The sequence below is a fragment of the Peromyscus californicus genome, unplaced genomic scaffold (assembly GCF_007827085.1).
Source record: "Peromyscus californicus insignis strain IS unplaced genomic scaffold, ASM782708v3 Scaffold_19__1_contigs__length_69161282, whole genome shotgun sequence".
Lineage (NCBI taxonomy): Eukaryota > Metazoa > Chordata > Mammalia > Rodentia > Cricetidae > Peromyscus > Peromyscus californicus.
In genome coordinates this window covers 23,440,366-23,464,374 of record NW_026294491.1, presented here as the reverse complement: position 1 = coordinate 23,464,374, position 24,009 = coordinate 23,440,366, and the positions used below count along the sequence as shown (strand labels likewise).

General features: G+C 43.2%; 1 protein-coding gene across 2 annotated transcripts in view; it reads right to left on the bottom strand.

Moving 5' to 3' along the window:
- Window positions 1-24,009, bottom strand: part of Mypn (myopalladin) — a 107,753-nt gene that overhangs the window by 67,873 nt on the left and 15,871 nt on the right. The window contains exons 1-2 of one of the 2 annotated variants that reach the window (XM_052744833.1): window positions 18,023-18,269; window positions 5,224-6,129 (exon numbers count right to left, since the gene is read on the bottom strand). In XM_052744833.1, coding sequence (XP_052600793.1) covers window positions 5,224-6,128 — 905 coding nt within the window. In that variant the 5' untranslated portion in view covers window position 6,129; window positions 18,023-18,269. Of the gene's footprint in view, window positions 1-5,223; window positions 6,130-18,022; window positions 18,270-24,009 lie in introns of those variants that run through there. The other variant, XM_052744832.1, reaches the window with a different exon arrangement.

Sequence of the window (24,009 nt, the reverse complement as noted above, 5' to 3'; positions counted from 1 at the left end):
CCACCCTGCGGGCTCTGCGGATCAAATTCTGGTTGTCAGCCTTGGTGGCAAGCACCTTCACCTGCCCAGCCATCTCGCTGACCCCTAACTTTTTTTTCCCCCCGTTTTTAATTATAGACAGAGTAGACACGCACGCATTGCTAGACGTCATCAATTATCAACAAGTTACCAGCAGCTTGTTAAAATACAGTCTCTGGCCTCATTTGAAGACCCTGACTCAGGGGCTCCTGGGTATATATAGCCTATGAAGTTGCCTGCCTGTTTATATTTTCATTCAATGTGTTTTGGTCATATAAAGCCTCCCATTTCCCTTCAGACTCTGTCCAGACCACCTTTTCTGCCTTACCTCCCTCCCGACTTCATGATCTCTTTTCACCTCTCCCCAAGTCCACCTCTACTGCCTTTATGCACACGGGTACAGAGCCGGTTACTGGAGCATAAGCACCCCACTATCCACCAGGGAGCCCCCAGGAGCACCTTGCTGCCTCCCCAGCACAATGTTGCCCAGGCTTTTCAAATGGAGTAGTTTCTGAAATCATCCCTCCCATCTCGTCAGTCATGGGGTTCAGCTTCCTCTCAACACTAGTCTCTGGCACCCTCTCTTCTCCTTCTCCTGGCATGCACCCACCCCCCTGGAGTATCTGGTGCCTGGGACACCCTCCGCGGCTTCCCCAGAAGACTCAGCACTCCACCCTTTCCTGATCTAATCCAGCTTTCTGGAATCATCCTCCCGAAATGGCACCTTTCACCTTGCACACACAACCTTAGACAGTTTCCAGTGGGTTCTAGACTTGGCTTTCCAGGCCCTTCAGAATCATCTGGCTCCATTCTCCTTTCTGGGTAGGTCAGTCTCCTCCCCGCCAGATAAAAATATTACAATGCCGGCATCTGTAGCCTGTGAACAGGCCTCCTTGGCGGGGCAGGATTCATCCTTTGCAGTTGCCTCTGGGCTTTTTCACTTGCTTTTTGTACCCCTATCCCCCACCCCTGCTCCCACTCCAGGGTCCAATGCTTGCTTTATCCTGCACTCCAGGCAGGCACGCTGATGTCTCTTTTGAGCTACGACTGCATCCTGTACTCCTTTTTCTTTTTTTAAAGGTAGTCTCATGGAGCCTAGTCTAGCCTCAAACTTGCTATGTAGCTAAGGCTGACCTTGAACTTCTGACCCTTCTACCTTCCAAGTACTGATTATAGGCGTGTGTCACCGTGTCTGGTTTCATGTGGGGCTGGGGACCAAGCTCAAGCGTCCCCAGCCCTACTCCTTGTACAGCCCTTATTATATGATACTGCAGCGTTCTGATTACATGTCTATCTAATTTCTGTACTCGATTATGAGTTGCCCTCTCACAATGGTTTAGATGTGGTTTTAAAACAGGGTCACTGACCTCCTATAGCTCATTGCTTTGAACTCCTGGGGAACAGCTTTAGTGACTCACTAGGTGTTTGTCGAATAATGAGTAAGTCCATTTCAAACTAGCTCCTGTTTGGTCTTCAAAGTTCAACAACTACAAGGCCTCTACCACAGCTTTCTTCAGCTTTCCTGGTTCTCAGCCTGAGAACATATGGGTCATTACTATAGAAATTAGAATGACTGCTTTAATTGGATTTCAACCTCCTAGAAGGCATAGGTGCGCACGCACGCGCGCGCGCGCGCGTGTGTGTGTGTGTGTGTGTGTGTGTGTGTGTATATATATATATATATATATATATGTATATGTATATATAGGTTTTTTGAGACAGGGTTTCTCTGTGTAGCTTTGTGCCTTTCCTGGAACTCGCTCTGTAGACCAGGCTGGCCTGGAACTCACAGAGATCCACCGGCCTCTGCCTCCCAAGTGCTAGGATTAAAGGCGTGTGCCACCACCGCCTGGCGGCATTTATATTATTTGTATATTTGCGTTGACAATGGTGTGAGCAAATTAAAAACTAAACAAATATTGCTTTCTGAGTAGACTTGTATAAACTGTATGAACGAAACAGCGATAGCTGATAGCTGACCAGGAAAATTATAGTTTTCTTCACACAATTGCAGTCTGGGAATTCAGTACAAGTTCATTCAGAAACGAATGTAATGAATTCCCACAGGTCTCCTGGCCTCAGAACAATTGTTGGTATAGACATGAACTCTATCAGTAGAGGAATTCTTCCCTGGTAAAATTAGTATTGCTTCACAGAAGCCACATACACGACTCTCACTTTGTGTGTGCATACATGTTTTGTGTGTGAGCATGAGTGTACGCGTGTTCACATATGTGTGAGTTCATGTTCATGAATGGGGTCGGGGGGAGGTTGAAGTCACATCAGATGTCTTCCTCTATTGCGCTCCACTTTATTTACTGAGGCTAGGTCTGTTCTGAACGTGGAGCTCGCCCATTCTGTCTAGGCTAGCTAATCAGTATACCTGCGAATCCTGCATTCACGTGGGTTCTGGAGAGCTGAACTCTGACCCTCAGGTCTTCACTGTACTCCACTGAGTTACCTCTCTGGCTTGGAAATGTATAGAGCCGTACATTTTTTGCCTGGCTGATTAACCAGTTTTGGGTGGCTACTGGATTACGTTGATTGGGGAAGGGGTACTTTATAATCCTGGTTGATTTTTTGGGGGTGGTGTACTGAATTCGTTCTTATAGCCGAGGCTGTCACCACTGAGCAAAGGGAAGAATGACTCCTTGAGGGATTTGGTCTTTTTCTTAAGAAACCAGTCTGTGTCCAGAAACCAGTGAGTTGGACTGGACCGCTCTGAGTGTGTATGTTCTGTAATCTAAGGTCTCACCGCTTACTGAGACTGACCAAAAGCCATAGAGGGACGTGTGTCATGCTTCTGGAATGACACCTCACAAGCTTTACCGACCAGAGGCCCGGGCTGTGTCATCAGTCATAGTTAAAGGAGAAGGTTGAACACCACCGTTCCCACTGTCTCCAGTATCTTTGGCCAACTGTCTAACTCATGGTTTAAATGTAAGGCAAATCTCTTGCTTTTCTGGTTTTGTTTGTTTGTTTGTTTGTAACACTCAGATGGTGTCCTCTGCCTTCTCCTCTCTCTCCCAAATGAGGAGAACCAAGATCAATCGCTCATGCCAAGTGCAAGGAAGCCACACTAGGAACCAGCTTCACTCTGCGCCCTCTCCTCAGGGTTCTCAATACTTTTCACACTCCAAGGGACTTCTCCAGTCATTAACTAGGAGAACGTCCCTGAAAGTATAGTTTTCCCCACCCACTATTTATTCATTGATTCACTCAACATTCCTTAGGGACCAGCATGGGTGAGAAGTGATGCTGAATGCTCAAGACTCAAAACCCTCCAAACCCTGCTTTGAAGGCCAGTTGGGTAACCTGATAGTAAACCGTCTACATCACTGTGAAAATAATATTGGATATGCTTTATGTTGCCCTTGAAAGCAAAATTTGATATATGAGTACGTCTTTGGGCCAGGATACCTTCAATTAGTATGCATATATAAAATACAATTGTTCATATTAATACAATTGCTTTATAGTATGAATATTATGAAAGAAAAAGATGAAATGCTGTTGACTTACAGAGAATAAAGGTCACGTGGTCATGATATCATATTCTAGCAGTGATTAGGTGATTAGGGAAGCATAGTAACTCTTTTTTTTTTTTTTTTTGGTTTTTCAATACAGGGTTTCTCTATGTAGCTTGGCGCCTTTCCTGGAACTCGCTTTGGAGACCAGGCTGGCCTCGAACTCACAGAGATCCGCCTGCCTCTGCCTCCCGAGTGCTGGATTAAAAGCGTGTGCCACCACCGCCCGGCTCATAGTAACTCTTACAGGACTCTGAATACTAGTAATTCTCCACAAAACCGATCTATTTTAGTGGCATTATTCACATGTTGCCATATGGTAATAAGAGAGGGAACACATGTCACCTGGGAAGCTAAGGTTGGTTCCGGGTTCCGTGGGACCACAAACAGAGAAGGGAATATTTAAAAGTATAGACTAACGTTCGGACATGCAGTTAGGTATGACATGTGTAAGCCCTGAAGCTTTTGCCTGTGTGCCTCAAACGGCTGACTGTGGTAGGCACAACAAAGATGAGTGTCTTCCGGGCTGGGGAGACGGCACAGTGGTCAAGAGCTTGACTAGCAAGCATGAGAGTCTAAATTTGTAAAAGCCAGACGTGGTAGTGTCTGTCTGTTCTTCCAGGGCTCCGTGGGTGAGATGGGAGGTGAAGGTAGAGAGCTCCCGGAAATGCAAGGACCGGCTGATGCACACACACACACACACACACACACACACACACACACACACACACACACGACGAACATCCCCTCTACTCATTAGACATATTAGGGAAAGACTTGGAAGTTAGGGAGAATAGTGTTTTATATACATGGAATGAATTTTTTTTTTTTTTTTTTTTTTTTGGTTTTTCGAGACAGGGTCTCTCTGTGTAGCTTTGCACCTTTCCTGGAACTCACTTGGTAGTCCAGGCTGGCCTCGAACTCACAGAGATCCGCCTGGCTCTGCCTCCCGAGTGCTGGGATCAAAGGCGTGCGCCACCGCCGCCCGGCTGAAATTTTAAAAACTGACCTTACCCACCGTGTTACTCTGTCTTAAAAGCTATATTACTGCTTGCCTCTCCATTTGTTGTCATTATTTGGGACAAGGTCACACGTGGTCCAAGCTGGCCCTGAACTCACCATGTAGCTGAGATTGGCCTAGAACTCCATCAGCATCCACGCACATATGCAAATATACATATACTTTTTAAAATCTTAAAAGTATGTGGCTTTTAGAAGAAAAAAAAAATTGAGACGGGGTCTTATGTAGCCCAGATGGTCTTGAACTCTATATGTAGTCAAAGATGCCCTTAAACTCCTGATCCTCTTTGCCTCTCCCTCCTGACTGGGGGACTATAGGCTTGTGCCACCACACTTGGCTTTCTGTGGTGTTGAGGGAATCTGGGACTTCCAGCGTGCTAGCTAGACAAGCGTTCTAGTAGCCCAAGAAGTTTTATTTATTGCCGTGCTGGGGTGAGGGGCTGATCTCAGGCCCTCACACAGGCTGAGCACGTCCTCTTCCAGCACCAAGCCAACTACAGCCACAGCCATAGAGCAACCTGAATCCCTTACGGGGCTAATGTTAGCTTCCTGCTTTTCATCCTAGCTCCTTTGCTCAAAGGAAGCATGGAATTCTCCGGAACAACAATCACGGCAGACAGATAGCATTGCTAAAACGCCCCTCGCCGGCTGTTTTTACCTTACTTGGGGCGGTGGAATTCCTACCACTATGCAATCCAACTGGACTCGGCTTCCTTCCGGGACTTCTCGGCTCCGCAGCTTCTGTGTGAAGCGGGGAGGCTGCCCCAGAGGTTCTTCGTAGTACAGGGACGAAGGCGAAGACCCTGGGGTGCTGTCGCCAGCAGCAGCCTCGCCCGCAGCCAGCTCGGCTTCCCGCCTCTTGGCTTCCCGCTGTTCGATCGCGTGGTTCAGCTCGTTGTCCCTGCTGTCTGCGGGGATGGGGATGGGTACCGAGGCTCTTTCTCGCCTCTCTGTCAGATCTGAGAAGGCGGGGCTGTTTTCCTGCAGGACTTTGTTTTGGGATTCCGTTTTGCTCTTGTGGTTTTTGCAGGCCCGAGGTCTGATCCTCTTGGAGCTGTGAGCCTTGAAGAGGGAGGACAGCTCTTCGATGAAATCGGCGGCCTTGTTCAGGAAGACTTTCTTGGACTGGGTTTCAGAACTGTACTGTGGCTTCTTTGTCTCCGGGGGACTGTCCGTAGAGCGGGCAGGACCTCGAGGGCTGTCCTGGCAGAAGGCAGGCTCGAAGCTTGGTTTGGGCGAAAGCTTCTTCGTCTGGTCGGAAGACAGACGTTTCCGAGCTTGCGCTTCATCCACTCTCTCCAGAGGGTCGTGGTTGATGGCCAGCCTCGCCAGGTTGACACTCTCATCTAACTCTTCTTGGCTCAGGAAGGCGGAAAGATCCGGAAGGTCCTCTGGGCCCCCACCTTCTGCAGCCCCAGAAGGACTGCCAAAGTGGAAAGGGTTGGAGGAGGAAGGCTCCGCTCGACTTCGCTCGTTGTCCCCACGATGTCTAGTTTCAGCCAGATAGCTTTCTCTCAGAAGCTGAGAGATGGAAGTGGATGCTTCTATGCTGTCGTCTTGCATGCTGTAATAAAGTGATGGGCATAGAAAAAAAAAATTCAGATCACTGCCACGGAATAACAAACCTGTATTTACTATAGCACAGACGTCAATTATGTAAGAAATGCTTAAATCACCTAATGTTAGCACTTTCATAAAAGCGAAAGACTTAACAATGACTCCTCATTATAAAAAGGAAATGAAACTCAATTAAGTTTCTCTGAAATTAAAAATAAAATCCTGCCGGGTATGGTGGCAAATGCCCTTAATCCCAGCACTTAGGAGGCAGAGGCAGGTGGATCTCTATGAGTTCTGAGTCAGCCTGATCTACATAGTCAGTTCCAGAACAACCAGGGCTATATAGAGATACCCTGTCTCAAAAATCCAAAAACAAACAAACAAAAAAACACCTGGGAATTACTATTTCAGTACTTTCTTTACATTAAATTCAATTGTACAAGCTATGAGATAACCATAGTGATTTTATACAGTGTCAGGGCTGAGGGTGGAACTCTGTGGGAGAACACTTCCCTAAAATGTGAAAAATGTCTAAGCCTAATTTATAAAATTATGTTTGTTCTTTCGTTCGTTTGTTCGTTCATTCATTCATTCATTCATTTTTGTGTAAGGCACACAAGGGTCATGGAGGTTCTTTCTTCCACCATGTAGGTCTAGGGATTACACTCGAGCTTGGCTGCAAGTACCTTTACCCACCAAGTCATCTCAACCCATCGACGCCTGATTTTGTTAACAGTTGCAATGGTCTTTTTGGTTATGATGTGTTTTCATATTCAAAACAGATCCGTTCTGCATCCTTTCCTCATTCTTGCCAATTTTGTTAACTTGATGATAATAGAATTATAGAAAAATAAAAGACATTGACAGCATGTTCTCCCTTAATTTACTGAAAAATGTAGTCTTGATATATATGGCTCGTGAAAAATAAAGGATGTTTATGTTGTTGGACTAGAGTCAAGCTGTTTAAATTTAGTGTTGGTGCTGGGCTCAGTCTGTTTTTGAAAGCTAAGATAATCTGGCCTTCGTGCTGAGTCTAAGCTGTGGGGCTTTGTGTTTTGTTTGTTTGTTTGTTTGTTTGTTTAGATTTAAAATAAAAAAATCTGTATGTCTGTGCAAAGTATATACACAAGTGCCAGGAATCAAGGAGACCAGAGGCGTCAACTCCCAATGTGGGTGCTGAGAATAAAGCTGGGTCCTCTGCAAGAGCAGCATGTGCTCCCAATGTGGGTGCTGAGAATAAACCTGGGTCCTCTGCAAGAGCAGTGTGTGCTCTTAATGGCTGAGCCATCTCTCCAGCCCCAAGTCGAGGTTTTTAAGAGGATCTTAAATTAACGTTGGTTAAGAGAAGACATGAGAGGTAGCTGAATGCCACACTTGGCAGGGGACTTCACATACCTGAGTGCCAGTCTTAGTTTGTAAATTGTGAATATATGAATATATCACCTTTCGAAAATAAATATTTTGTTTCATTTTTGGAGACAGGGTTTCTGTGTGTAACTGCCCTGGCTGTCCTGGAACTCACTCTGTAGACCAGGCTGGCCTCGAACTCACAGAGATCTGCCTGGTATGTCTCCCGAGTGCTGGGATTAAAGGTGTGTGCCACCACCGCCTGGCAAAAATGAATATTTTTTAAAACTGTAAGAAAATAGTATGGGGCTGGAGAGTTGGCTTAATGGTTAAGAGAGCACTTGTTCTTTCAAAGGACCCGGGTTTGATCCCTAGCACCCACATGGATGCTCACTACTTCCACAGGCACCAGGTATACATGTGGGCACACACATACATGCAGGCAAAGCACTCATATGAATAAAATTTAAAAATCTAAAAAAAAATCAAAAAGAAAGACAGACAGAAAGGAAGGAAGGAAAATAGCATAATGTGATTTGTACTGGTGATGTCACCCATGTGTTGATTCAGCCACTTACTAGAGGGGGAGCAAACTTGTAACTCCCAGGCTGTTAATTCTCTCCTCTCCTGAACAGGTGCTGAGGGATGGCTAGAACCTTCCCATTGACCTTGACTTACTTAGCACCCCACCCTTTAGCTCCACCCACCCTCAGAAACAGTGTTTGAATGAAGACGATTTGCCATTCTTTGCTACTAGGTATTGGCCTTGTCCTGGGAAGACGGGGAAGGAAATAATACCCTAACTCTTGTCGTTGTCCTTAAGATTCATGGCAAAGCCTGTTTCAGTCCGTCCATCCGTCTCCTCTGCCTGACCCGGCAGCCATCTTCTTCTGCCTGACGCAGCAGCCCCTCACTTACATCACACCGAAGGCTTCCTGGGAACTTCCCTGGCTCCCAAACTTCCACAGTGCTATCCCAAACTAACCTCTCAGTTGGCAAAGTCGGCAGTCACCTTGAGAGGGCAATTCGAGATAGCTGGGAAAGGATGGCTAGCAGTGAGATGTTTTTCACACCCTTGCCAGCAGAGCCTGGGATGGATCTGACTGGAGTTGTTTATTTCAGTGAAGTCTATTGTGCCTTCAAAGGTGATGAATTTAAAATTCAGGGGTGTTGGATGAAACCATCACTTTAATCTAGAAAGATGGCCATTATGGCATGGACGATAATATGAAAACTGGAACTACGTCCAGTAAGATTTAGTTAAGCAAATTATGATATGCTCATTTACTAGGATAGTTTCAAATTTTGTAGAATGGTAACATACAGAGTAGCACGTGAAAGCAAAACTAATATCTCAGCTGAAAATTTTCATTTGTGCGTGAACTCTGTGGAAGACAGATGTATGAAATAAGGCTCAAAAATGCCATTTGAAAGCTTATTTAATATACTGACTATCATCAGGAATTCATAAACCAATTGTTATCATAAACCCATTTGTTATCAACTACTTCTTTAGCTTAGTTGGAGTTTCTGAATCACTGAAGTGTGAGGGCGAAAAGTTAACGCTGCCTCAGAAAGCAAGATGCTTTTCCGTCTGAGGGCTGCTAATGTTTACTACGTCGTGATGTGACTTTGTCTTTAGCTCTGTGTGTTGCATTGGCTTAGATCTTGAGCCAACCCAGAAGCGAGCAGTGACCTTAGCATTAGAGAGAGCTGAGTTCAAAGTATGGCTTCCTCTCTCAGCAGGTGACTGAGACATTGAGTGACTTCTCTGGGTTTGTTCTCCTTATCTTTAGTTCCATGCCATCTCTTTCTCTGGGAGGTAGGAGCGACAACTCCAAGAAGGTGAAGCCCTTCACACGTGGCCTATGGCTGTGAGGATACCATTGGCATTATTATTTTAAAAAGAAATGGACATTTCTTTTTCTTTCTAAAACAGCACAAATATTAATGTTGACATTCCAGAAAGTGTATACATGGGGTGGAAGTGGAAAAAAAAGAATAGTCACTGATTTCTCTATCTAGTTTTTTTTTTTTTTTTTTTTTTTTTTGTGTGTGTGTGTGTGTGTGTGTGTGTGTGTGTGTGTGTGTGTGTGTGTGTCAAGAAGCCAACTGAGATATGTGTGCTTGTTTTTATGTCTATGGTTATAAAAACTATTCCGGCCAGGCGGTGGTGGTGCACGCCTGTAATCCCAGCACTTGGGGGGCAGAGGCAGGTGGATCTCTGTGAGTTCGAGGCCAGCCTGGTCTACAGAGCTAGTCCAGGACAGACTCCAAAGCTACAGAGAAACCCTGTCTAGAAAAACCCCAAAATAAATAAATAAATAAAAATAAAAACTATTCCGATAATAATAAAACTTCCAAGTATTCAAAAATATAGGATTTACATAGCAGCTTAATGTTTTATGCTCCAAGATGAGTGCTTGGCACTCAACAGCTGATGCTTCCTGGATGTATTGAGGTGAGAAAGTCTAACTTCTGGAAGCCTTCCTCTCAAGCTGTCGAAGAGGGAAGACAACAGTAGCCGTCTCTAGGCTGGCGTGATGGTTAAATGGTCTGGGCACTTGGTATTTAGTACACAGTCAATAGATGGTAGTTACTCCTGTCACATAACATCTATGGCCATTCATGATGGGGAAAGATAGCACTGGTGAAATAACTTCCTTGGGAAGACATTGACGAGACATTGACCTCTAGACTCGTCCTGACCCAGGATGTCTGCATTCTGTTGAGACGGAAGCTCAGGAGTGGGCTGTCCGTTCTTCAAAGACCTGTCTCTTAGCCAAACCTTCACCATCCGGGGACCCCTTCCCTCTCTCCAACATGCCTGAAAACCTCATGTACTTATCACCAAACGCAGCACTTAACGGAATACATTGAATTTGTCTCTTTACTTTTTTTCATCGTCTCTTACATTGTTCCGTGTTCTCTCCACAGACGGAGAGCGGAAGGTAGTCGACAAATATCCACTGCATTATTTTGTTCACCAGAACTTCCTATTAGCTCTATGACTTTTTTTTTTTAATTTCAGGATTAGGTAAAAAAGATAAAATGACAAAAGAAAACTTATAGTCAAAATAAAAACTATATGGTATTGCAAGAAAGAAAGAAAAAAAGGGGGGGCTTCATACACATTAGGCAAGTGTTCTGTCACTGGTCACAACCCTGCCGTCTCATCTAATAAGTATTAATTGAGCATCTTCTATGTGCCAGATGCCATTCCAGGTACTGAGGATTCAGTGACCAATAAAAGACAGAGCTTCTGGTTTTATGGAACTGATTTCCTGGGGGTGATGATACCAACGCTAAGAACAAAAAAATAAAGCAGGGCGCTGTGGTCCACCCTAAAGCAGGGAGGGTGGTCAAGAAGGGTGAGTTACTTTAGCTGGGAAGGACAAGAAAATCTTTTCTGGAGACATCAGCAATCTGACCAACGGGGGAGACTGTTCTTTACCAAGGGAGAAATGTCAAGGTCAGAAAGGATCTGTGTTTGGTGTATCAGGTCAAACCCTATGCACCCAGCGAGTGAAGAAGAAGGGAAGACAAGAGGTTGGAAATGTCCAAGGCCATAGACTGGGTGTGGTGGCTCATGCCTGTAATCCCAGCGCTTGGAAGGCTGAGGCAGGTGCATCGTCATGGGTCCCAGGTCAGTCTGGACTACTTAGTGAGTTCCAGGACAGCCTGGACTACAGAGTAAGACCCTGTCTCAAAAATAAATAAATAAATAATAAAAAATAAGAACAAGAAAAAGAAAGGAAGGAAGGAGGAAGAAAATGTAGAAGGTCAGATCATATTAGGCCTTACAGAGCATGGGAAGGACTTCAATCTTTTTTTTGACCTTATGAATGGAGAAGATTAATAGGAATCAGTTGTGATGTGTTATGCAAGTGACGGGGGTGTGGGTCAGTGAGGGATAGCAGCCTGAGGTGGTAAGGAATGGTTGGATTTGAGCTCTCTTTTGAAAGCGGAGGCCAATGATTTGCTCATAGGTTGAGAATGAGAGACAGAGAAAGACAAGGGGTATTTATGACCTGAGCAACTGGGTGGCTGGCAGAATCGGGTTTGGGGAAAGGAGACCATGAGTGTTCTCTTAGACGTTTCATCTGGGGTGTTCCGGGACATTTGGTCATATTCTCATGTCTGTCCCTTGTAAATTGAAATGTAGCTTTATGCCACTTTCAAAATAAGAGGAGTAATTGCTCTTGAGAGGACATTATGGTATTTGTGAACTGGACCGTGCTGGAAATGAAGCATCCCCATCAGTCCTCTGGATAGACTTGGCTATCGTCCTAAGTCAGAGTGGCCACACAGAGAACTTACTCAACTGAATTTCTTTGTGTTTCCTTTCCTCTATGACTTTTCCTGAGGAGAATTTGCCCTGAGAACTTGTTTGCTTCAAAAAAAAAAACAAAACTAGATGCTAATGCCTTGAGTGCTCTCTCTCTCTCTCTTTCTGTTTGTCTCTGTCACTCTTTCTTCATTGGCACAGGGTCTCACTGTGTAATCCTAGCTGACCTGGAATTCACTATGCAGACCAGGGTGGACTCAAACTCATAAAGACCCAACTTCGTCCTGGAGTGCTGGGATTAAAGGTGTATGCTACTCTGCTTGCTTCCTTCCTCCCTCTGGTGCTTGGGGTTGAACCCTGAACTTCTGGCATACTGGGCAAGTGTCTATTACTAAGCTCTATGCCCAGCCCATGGGACATCTTTCTTGACTCATTATAACTTGGTGCTATCCTTCTTCGGGCTCTAAAAAGACCCTGTTGTTGGAAAGATCATACACTATAAGTTGATCTTTCATTTGTAAGGTGACTATTTATGTTGGGACTTTGGGGATTTAGTTCAGTGGTAGGGCATTTGCTTCCTATACAGGAGGCCCTGGGTTGGATCTCCTGCATCACACAAACAAACAAACCAACTGTGGTATTGCCCAGAGAACTGGCAAAGCCCAACATTAAATGACTCAAACTTAAACATAAGTGTTAGAATTTTCTGGCTATGAAATATCAATAATTGTTTATTACCTTATTATTATTTTTGGTGCTAGGGACTGGACTTAGAGCCTTGCACATGCTAAATATGTCAAGTATCATTATAATATATTTAACTGAAAAAAAAACAACCACAGAGGTTGGAGGTGAGGAGAGGTTGTTCAAGAGACCAGAATCTCAATTAGACAGAAGAGATATGTTCTGAAGATTCTCTGTGCAGTATGGTAACTACAACCAATACAACAGCGTATATCAAAGTATAAGTATGTGAGGCATATTAATTAGCTTGACTTAATCACTGTACTATATATATAAAGCAAAACATTATGTTATTACCATCAACAAGCACAGCTTTTGTCAATTAACTTTAATAAAGCTGTAAAACAGGAAACATCTTTTATACACAGCTCTTTAAACACTGCTGGTCACTCACTGCAGTGTGGGGAACACATTCATAAAACCACAACAAAAACAAAGCAAACTCATAAAACCCAAATCTAGGATGACACAAAAACAGCCTAATATTTAATAGCTATTGATGAAGGATGCTGGGACAGGAAAAGTTAGTCATGCTTAAGCAACTTACCTTCAACTGCAGCCACACACACACACACACACACACACACACACACACACACACACACACATCCCATGCTTACTGCCTAGGCTTTAAAAATAGAGTGTTGTGCACATTTAAGATAATTATTTTCTGCCAATATGTAATGACTACGCCTGGTCATTACGTTTTTGTTAGGGAACGATAAGACAGTGTTCTCTTTGGGATTTTGTTTGTGTCTTTATGACAGGTTCTTTTGTGGCTCACGCTACTCTCAAATTTGACTTGTAGTTGAGAGTGACCTTGAAATTGTGATCCTCCTGCCTCTACCTCTTGAGTGCTGCTTTTTAAAAAAAATTACGTTTTCGCCAGGCATCGGGTGGCACATGCCTTTGATCCCAGCACTCTGGAGGCAGAACCAGGTGGATCTCTGTGAGTTCGAGGCCAGCCTGGGCTACAGAGTGAGTTCTAGGAAAGGATCCAAAGCTGCGCAGTGAAACCCTGTCTCAAAAAGCCAATAAATAAACAAATAAATAAATAAATAAATAAATAAATAAATAAATAAAATGACATTTTCTTCATTGAGAGAGAGAGAAAGGGAGAGAGAACATGAGGTCATGCACACGTATACCATTGTTTATATGTGAGGTCAGAGGGCAAGCTGTGGGAGTTGGCACTCTCCTACCATGTAGGTCTCAGGAATTGAACTCAGGTCATTAGGCTTGGCAGCAGACACATTTACCTATTAAACCATCTCACTGGCCCCACTTTTTTTTTCCTTAAGACAGAATCTCCCTATGTAGCTCAGTCTAGCCTCTCTCAATCCTCCTGCCTTAGCTTTCTGAGTGTTGAGATTACAGGTAGAATTTCCCAGCATAAATGAATTTTTTGGGAGAAATCCTTGCTTGGAGAACTGTGTATGGAACATCTTTTAAACACTGAGCTGCGAGACGTACTTTGTGCACCATTACAATGCCTGTCCCTCGATACTGCATTGATCATCTTGACCTTTGTGTTGTTTCTAGTCTATTTGTAATGTAAATGGCATTGGTAATTTAACGCATTAGTATAGACAGACGTGGGAATGAGAAATGGGAAAAGGCCACAGGTCCAGAAGTAATATGACTCATTCTCTTAAAGAACTTCTAGTCTGGAGGAAGAAAAACAATAGACAAAGATAAATCCAGACAACAGATGCAGTAAGAGAGTATGTTGGGGGTGAACCCCGAGGCACACACATGTAATCCCAGCACCTAGAAGGCTGAGGGAGGAGGGTTGTGAGTTTGAGACCAGCAAGATCCTGGGTTTTAAAAAGTTGTTCGTTTGTCTAAAGATGAAAAAGAATGTGTTGGAACAGAGGCAAAGCTGAGACCACACACAGGAGAATTAGTGAGCGTCTCTTACTTAGACCGCTCCCCGAAGGCCGGAGTCTGACAGTGAAGGGACTTGGAGAACATAGGGCAAGGCCAGGCTGGCCATTCTCTCGGTGCTTGCATAAAATTGATAAAGGCCAGTAAGTAGGAAAGAAAGATTTCACTGATGTTCAAGGAAGGGAGATTGGCTTTACAATACAGCATGTGTGTTTTGTACACAGAAGAGGACCAAAGAGAGACTGTAAGAGATAATGTAAGAGATACTGGTGCCAGAGCCCAGTTACTACTGGATCTGGAACACAGCAAATAATTGATAATCAGAAAATCCCAGGGCCTGTCAAAAGGCCAATGGGAGGGATCTACGGTTAGAAAGGTATTTGCAGGCTGAAGTAGTTTCATGGTACACCATCTAACTAGTATATACAGGTGCTGAGTTTTAGCCTCAGCATGAGGGACAGAGGGAGAGGGAGAGGGAGAGGGAGAGGGAGAGGGAGAGGGAGAGGGAGAGGGAGAGGGAGAGGGAGAGGGAGAGGAGAGAGAGAGAGAGAGAGAGAGAGAGAGAGAGAGAGAGAGAGAGAGAGAGAGAGAATATGTAGTATGGAGAGGTTGATGTAGTCCCAATGACAGGTATGGAAACACAGAGTTAGTATATAGAGCAGTGGTCCTCAACCCTCCTAATGCTGCGACCCTTTAATACAGTTCCTCATGTTGTAGCAACCCCAACCATAAAATTATTCTCATTTCTACTTCATAACTGTCACTTTGCTAGAGTTTTGAATCATAACGTAAATACCTGTGTTTTCTGATGGTCTTAGGAGACCCCTGTCAAAGGGTTGTTTGACTCCCCAAAGAGCCATAACCAACAGGTTAAGGACCACTGATACAGGGAATCGTAAATGTAAAATTTCTGTCAATCCTTATAAACTGAAACTTTCTTTTTTTTTTAATTAAAAAAAGGACCCCCTTACATTCTTTAACCTCTATTTCTATCAGTTCTTTGTATCTCAGATAATTAAGACTTTGAAAAAAGGTAAGTTCCCTAATTAAAGTGGCACAACGTGTTTACAAGGTTGGGAGGTAAGTGCCCCAGGTAAGTGTGCAGTCTCAAGATCTAGTCCTAGATGAAGTGGGGTCTGGAGGCTCTGTTGAGGAGGGGGTGCAGTGAGGCTCCAGGGGAAGGCGACGAGCCAGGCGGCCTGTGCAGAGCTTGCCAAGGTGACTCGTTCTGTGTGAGCTCTGGGAATTCTCTAGTGTCCACAGGTATAGTCACACTAACATTCACTGGCACCAAAAATATTTATCTATCCAAAATACACCCTTGAACTGAAAAGCTGGCCTAGCGGCTAAGAGCGTGGTGGCACACGCCTTTAATCCCAGCACTCAGGAGGCAGAAGCAGGTGGATCTCTGTGAATTCGAGGCCAGCCTGGTCTACAGAGTGAGTTCTAGGACAGCCAGGGCTGTTACACAGAGAAACCCTGTGTCGAGAAAAAACCAAAAACCAAAAAACAAAAATCAAGAGCCCTTGTTGCTCTTGCAGTGGACCCAGGTTTAACCCTGAGTGCTCCAGTTCCAGGGGCTCTAATGCTGTCTGTCTTCTGACCTTCTGACCACGTGACACACATACACACAGCTTGTTCCCTTGAAGCAAATGTGTGACATTCTAGAAATCTTTAAAATCGTCCTGTGGGCAATCGTAGAAACTCATGAAACAAGAAACATGCCTGTAGTGCCTCGTTAGTTTTTAATCTCCAAGTAAAGGGAAAAGGCTATGTTTAAAATCAAACCAAACCAAACAAAAAACCTTTCTGGGTCATTTCTTTTCAAAACTTAATTTGTAAAAGCTATCTCAATGAATTCCAAAACTGGCTTGTATAATAATTCTCTAAATTTATTGTGCTCATAAATTGTAGTTCTGAGTGGGTATCTTTTAAAAATACTGTTGTTGTTGTTATATTGTGCGTGTGTGCCACCACATGGTGTGGAGGTCAGAGGAAAGCGTTTGGGAGTCTGTTTTCTCCTTACATGAGACGGGTCTTGGGGATCGGCCTCAGGTCAGACAGTTGGCAGCACGTAACTTACCAATCGCACCACCTTGCTGTCCCGGTGTGTGTGTACCAGTGTGTGTGTATCCAGTGTGTGTGTATCCGGTGTGTGTGTATTGTTTCTGCTGTTGTGACAGAAACAGGTGAGGGGCATTTGCAGTAAATTATAGGCAGTGAAGGAGGTGGTGGTCCACAGAGTTGTAATTATCATTAGCTACAGAGTATCAGCGGGAGAAAGACAACATTCCAGAATTTGGAGAGTGTCCAACTGTTTGTTTCATAGTCTACCTACTCTCTCAACTTCTGACAGTGTAATCTCCACGAATCTCAGGTTTCCTGTGGTGGCCCCGGTTTTAAATATTTTGCTTGTTACCAAATAGAATGTCAGAGACAGTATCTATAAGCATAGACGTTCTTGACTTCCTAGAAAAAATACTTTAGATTTTTAAATGAATCTGAGAGTGTTATTAAGGAGAAATTGTGAAGTTATGACAAATCTTAATTCATAGCCTATAAAATTCATTTTCTCATTATTAAATTATTACTAACATGAAAGTGATCAAATTACCTTAATGATTTGAGAGAGAGAAAAATCTATACAGCTACTCCATCTCTCTCAAATTGAGTAATGGGAGTAACTTTACTAAGTCCATGAAAATTTGTTGGTAAGGTGATACCATTTCTTCACAGCATTCACTCCTTTTGACTGGAGACACTGAGTAATCTACCTTTTCTCTTTGCTTGCATAGCTTTAAAAATATTCAAGATGTGCATCTAATTGCTGCTAAGAGCTAAGAGTACAGTGTGCTGGGCCAAACATTTGCCAGTGACTGTCAAGTATCTGAGAGAGAGAGAGAGAGAGAGAGAGAGAGAGAGAGAGAGAGAGAGAGAGAGAGAGAGAGGAGAAAGAGAGAGAGGAAGAGAGAAGAGAGAAGAGAGAGAGAAAGAAAGGAGAGAGAGAGGAGAGAGAGACAGAGGAAAGATAAGTAAAAAGAGAGGAGAAAGAGGAGAGAGAGAGAGAGAGAGAGAGAGAGAGAGAGAGAGAGAGAGAGAGAGAGAGAGAGAGAGGTGTTCCTGAGCAGGCTTTCTGCAGCTGTTATGTACATTAATCCAGAGAGCAGATCTCCCAACACTAAATATAGCAAGCAGATCCTTTTACAGGATAAAAAAAAAAAAAAGTTTTAAATGAAAGTCTTCACCCATGGAGTCACATTATTTTAGATTTAATTTCCTTTAAGAGGGAAATAGGCATTGCACACATATTCGCCCTAGAAACTACGTTAGTAGAACTGATGAGTATGCAGATGTCAGTAATATTTGTCACGGCTTCCTCTGTCAGAGTACTTTTCCTTAGAACTCAGACGGACTCAAGGAGGATACCATCTCCGCGAGTCTCATCCCCCATTCCAAAAGCTTTGGAAGAGAAAGCCTTATTTTCCATTTAATTGTGTACCTCATCATACGTAATTAGAAAGTTACCCTAGCTTTCACTCTAAGGAACGGTAATTAGCTCCCTGAAATACCCCTTTCCCCACCGTCAGCAACCCACTATCGGAACACACTTTGCGAGCCTCAGTCTGAATATTACCTTTCTTTTTTTAGGTGACCCAGATGAGGATGTCCGACCCACGCAGGCTTCTTCTGAGATGTCAATTATCCAAGGAGAAGTTTTCGACGAAAACATGGGAGGAAGGGGAAATTCTTCACGCCCTTGGAAGGAGAGAGTAGCCGTCCATAGAGAACGCCGAGTTAACCTTAGTTTCGGTGAAGATGGCTGTTGGAAGCCGGGCAACCTGTCACCACCGCGGCCAAGAGCATTTGTCGGCTCACAGGTCCCAAGTTATTTTGAGCTGTATAAACCATGTGCCTGTGAAACATTCCACCTGATTGGACAGGAGAAAACTGAGCAAAGGGATTCCATTGCGGGACAGCACCTACGGGAGCTGGGGTCAGTGGTATTTTTCTACCTACGGAATTTCATTTACAGCTGGAAGCCCAAGGTGTTTATGAATTGATATTTTGAATTAATAGTAAATGAACTATATCGCACTCCACCCATCAAAGAAAATGGCATTACTTTAAAAGCGTATCAGAATTTGTCATTTTTACTATTATTAGCTTTTAAAAAATAGATAATTTATCTTTGTGAGTTTGTGTGTGTGGGGGTGCACTCGGGTGCCCCGTTGTGTGCAAGTGGAGATAAAGGGACAGCTTTCAGGGGCTCGCTGTCGTCTTCCACCATGTGGGACACAGGGATCAAATTCAGATTGTCACACTTCTCAGCAGCCCCTTTACCCTCTGAGCCGTCTCATTGGTCTGGTGTCTTTCATTTCAATCAACGGAAAACTTACTCCCATTTTACTACTAAGATAGTGAGAAAATCTGTCTGTGGACAGGAAATACAGAGCTGAAATTAATAACTTGAAGCCAAGAGCTTTTTAAAACTGTCTGTCTACAGGGAGCTAATTCCAAAGCACAGACAAAGAAACAGAGGAAAACTCCATTAACTTGAGAACAAATACATATGAACGACCGTCTTCACAAACGACAAATTAGGTCAGATGTGGTGGCACACGCCTTTAGTCTTAGCACTCAGGAGGCAGAGGGAAGTGGATTTCTTGAGTAACAGGCTAGCCTGGTCTACCTACCAAGTTCCAGGCTTGCCAAGGCTACATAGTAAGACCCTGTAAAAATTAATTAATTAATTATTAATTAATTAATTAAAAAAACCACCAGGCAGTGGTGGTGCACGCCTTTTATCCCAGCACTTGGGAGGCAGAGCCAGGCAGATCTCTGTGAGTTTGAGGCCAGCCTGGGCTACAGAGTGAGTTCTGGGATAGGCTCCAAAGCTACACAGAGAAACCCTGTCTCAAAAAACCAAAAGAAGAAAATAAAATAAATAAATAAATAAACAAAACCCCACGAATTGGATAAGCTTAAAAGTTAAAATGAGGGTTGGCAAGATGGCTCAGTGGGTAAGGCTTTTTGCCACCAAACTGATGACCTGGGACCCAACGGTGAAAAGAAAAAGAATTTTTGTGTGTGTATACACACACATACACACGTACACACAGAGATAAATGTAACTTTGACATTTAAAAAATGTTCTTTTAAAAAAGGGAACTAGAAAGATGGTTCATAGTTGAGAGCACTGACTGCTCTTATCGAAGACCTAAATTTGGTTCCTAGAACCCAGGTCAGGAAGCTCACAACTGCCTGTAACACCAACTCTAAGGAGATGCCTCTGCCTTCCTCCAGTACTGTACTCACATGCACACACACACACACACACACACACACACACACACACACACACACGCACACATACAAGTGAAAATGACTACTGGCACAACACAATACAGTTCTTACTATTAGCACCCAGGGATAACTTCTTGTATATTACTTTGAGAAAAAAACAAAACAATGCTAGTTGTCTTCTTTAATAAGCATTACCAATCAGTAAAAAAAAAAAGAGAAAAAATCCTTAACCTGATCACATCTGCTCAGATAGCAATCCTGTAAAAGTATAGGTTCTGGCCAGGCAGTGGTGGTACGTTCCTTTAATTCCAGCACTCAGGAGGCAGAGGCAGGTGGATCTCTGAGTTCAAGGCCAGCCTGGTCTACAGAGTGAGTTCCAGGACAGCAAGGACTAAACAGAGAAACCCTGTCTTGAGAAAAAAAAAAAAGTATAAGTTCTTTGTTGTTAATTCCATGTACTTTTAGAATATGAGTCTTGAAAAACATTAGCTCCATTAGTACAGATTAAGTGGTGGCTTAATACTACTGTCTGGTCAGAAGATTACATTCTGAAATTCAGTCTTGAATGCCAGGAATTTTTCTTCCTTCCTTCCTTCCCTTCTCCCCCCGCCCCCTCTTTTTCCCCCTCTGTGTAGCCCTGGCTGTCCTGGAACTCATGGTGTAGACCAGGCTGACCTTGAACTCAGAGAGCCACCTGCCTCTGCCTCCCGAGTGCTGGGATTAAAGGCAGGAATTATTTTCTCAAGGATTGTTTTCAAATCTTGTGACATGAAATAGATGAGTTAAAATGTTAGTTCTATTGTTAAATCACACAACTGTTTACAAGTTTCCTTATATCCATCCATTCAATAAATATTATTTAATTCTCATCATGTGTCCTGTGTTGTCCAGTATGCATAAAGAAGTGTGCAAAATGCACACATCTTCCTGTCCTCGTGGAACTTACTAAGAGATCTTCACTCTCTTCAGCCATCTTGAGACTTTCTGTGGCACACTGGATAGAGACGAAATTTGTTTATTGTGGTCACGTCAGAGGTGTCGCTGTATCTTTTTTTAACCAGGTCTTATGGGGGGGGAAAAGAACTATTATTAAAGAGAGAAAGGAACACAGAAGGAGCCGAGTTATCTGGCTAGATTGCTTTTAGAAATGTCTAGTGGAAATTCAAAAGTTGGCATATAAAGGAACAGATTTCTGCATGGCATTTTACTCCCCACTTAACTTTGGTTGGTCCTCTCCTTCACCCTGCTCCTCTCCCCCATCTTTCTGCTACCCCATCCCTGCCTATACCCTTCCATCCCCAGAGATTCCCACTCCACTTCCATATCACATTTATCTATTGTCCTTCCCAATCGGTCACTGACCATCAAGACTATTTAACTCTGTCCTGCCATGGTGGCACACACATGTAATCCTACCACTCCCGAGGCTGAGGCAGGAGGATTATAAATTGAAGGCTAGCCTGGGTTACATTTTAAAAAAGAAAAGACTACCCAATTTTGTTTCTACATTTTCTATTTATGTGGATGCTCCAGCCATTTCTTTTTATTTAAAAAGAGGATGTTGCTATGTGTAGTAATACATTCTTTTATTTGTTTGTTTGTTTGTTTGGTGAGTTTTGTTTTTGAGACAGGGTTTCTTTGTGTAGCCCTGGCTCTCCTGGAACTCGCTCTGTAGACGAGGCTGGCCTCGAACTCACAGAGATCCACCTGCCTCTGCCTCCTGAGTGCTGGGATTAAAGGCGTGTGCCACCACAACCCCTCTTAGAGGATTGCTGTGAATTCAAGGCCAGCTTGGGTGACTGGAGTACCGAGAGAGACCCTCTCTTGAAAAGCAACAACAGCCAAGTGGGTTTGGGGTGAGCTGTGCAGCTTAACGTCACAGCACTTACCCAGCATTCACAGGGCCCTGGGCTCAATCCTCAGCATCATCAAAAGAAATGAAGACCTTCCTCCACCATCCCGACTAAATCTTAAGCCATAATCAGTCAGTACCCGTGTGGCTGGGCCTTAGGTGCAGACAAGGAAAAGTGGAACTTCTATATTGAGGAGCTAAAAAGTGTACCACAAATTGGTCTCCCGAGGGGAAATGTTTATACGAACTGTACTGAACATGTTAACGTCCCTGAAAACTGCCGTGACAGGCCTGTATCTTACCCTTTGTCTATGCATAAAATACTGAGTTGGGAGGAGTCCCACACTCAAAGATGGACCAGCATCGGTAAGACAGCGAAACTAGGAATACATATCAAATATTAGAATCTGTTCAAAATATAAGAGAATTACAGAAGAAACCAAGAATCTCTGCTCTCTCTCTTTGACATTTTCAAAAACAAATACTGTACCCATTTTTAGGCCCTTTAAAAAAGCTAAGTATTAGGTATCTAGGTATTATTCAGCAATTATGAGATGAGTGTTTTGCTTATACTATCTCATTTTTGTCTTAGTCCTTTCCTTGCCTATCAGTAATAATTAAGCAAATATTACACCACAAACCTCTTAGGTTTTATTTTTGTTGTTGTTGTTTTTTTAACCAGAGTTTGTTGATGTGGAGAAAGATTCTTAAAGCGTTTAAAAACCTAACATGGTCATAGATTAATTTACTAGTGACGAGCAAACGTAAGTTACGTGTCTTAAGCCTTCCTCACAAAGCAGAGCAGCCCAGCTACCTATGTTACTGTGTTTTGAGCTGATTCTCAGCTTACTTTCAGCTGTTCCTTTAACACAGCTTAGGCACACTGAGATGAGCCACAGGGATGCCAAGGAATCTGTCTTCACTTGGAGGAGAGACGTGAGTCTCCGTACTAGGAGAGTCATATACCATTTTGAGTTACTGTTTTCTATATTGCCATAAACTCTATTGTCTAAAAGGAACTGCCTCCACATACCAAAGCTTTAATAACTTTGACTGACAGTTGATAATTTTATACTAAGTTTTCCCCTCTGGCATCATATTTAAAGATCAATGATATAAATTCATCTTCTAGGTTTTTTTGTAATGGAAACAATATTCACCCTAGAGACAAGTTCTTGACCATTTCAAACAAAAGCTAAGTGGTGGAGCATAAACTTCTGTGCAACCCTCTGATATAATTGAGAAATATGATAAAATTCTTAAGAAGTTTCTTTTTCACCCTAAAAGCATTAACCTGAATGGAAAAAAATCTAAAAATCATCAATTCCAAACTCATTTAGTTATAAGAGCTTTTAAACAATTCTTTCTCTTAACCGCTGAGCCATCTCTCCAGGCCTTAACAATTCTTTCTCAAAGCTAAACAGAACACCCGTTTATGAACATGATTCTATACAGGAAAGTCGCCCTTACCTGCATCAGGAGAGGTGCCATCCCCATATCAATCAACTAGGATCATCTAAAGCCCAGCTCTCACAGCCTGACTTGTGTCGGTCACAAAAGTAGCCTGGAGGAAATGTGATACAGCCCAGCCCGAGTAATGAAGGGTATTTACAGGGTTCCGTTGCAGATCCAGGGACAGTCGCTTAGAACACATTGCTCTTTCAGATCGACTTTAATAACCCAGTCTGTAACGATGTTCTTAGCCTGCAGCAATGGTGGGGGTGGATAATAACGGAGGCTACTAAGGACACAGACCTCTCAGAGGAGATGAGGGAACTTCAAAAGAAGCTCTAAAGAACGTCAACCGAACTGAGCGTGTGTGACAACATTATAAGGAAACTTGCTGCTTTATATGCTAACTAAAACATAAAGTGAATTGTTAAAAGAATTTTAAATGATTTATTTATTTTTATTTTATATGCTTTGGTGTTTTGCCTGTCTGTATGTCTATGTGAGAATGTTGGATCCCCAAGAACTGGAACTACAAACAGTTGTGAACTGCCATGTGGGTGCTGGGAATTGAACCAGGTCCTCTGGAAGAACAGCCTGTGCTCTTAACTGCTGAGCCATCTCTCCAGCCCCCAAAAAATAAATTTTTAAAAAATAAAGAAATTCTGAAAAACAAGTTTAAGGACTTTGTAAGACATAGGACATAGAAAGGCCTTTATTTGTACAAATCGGAGGCTATGGGTAATGCATTTAGTTAAGTAAATGTAGGGGAACAATCAACTACTATTACTAAATACTTCATGTTTGTGCCCCCAGTTTTAGAGTAGGGTTACAGTGTGATTTTTAGTTAACACATAGCAATGCTTACTTTATTGTGCTGTTGGTATGAACACTGGAAAAATAGTATATTTCCAAACATATCAAAGTTTATATTGTATAGAAAGTATTACTTCCAAGAAGAAAAATCTGTTCCCAAAACTTCAAAATGTTATTTTTAATTATGCGTATAAGTGTGT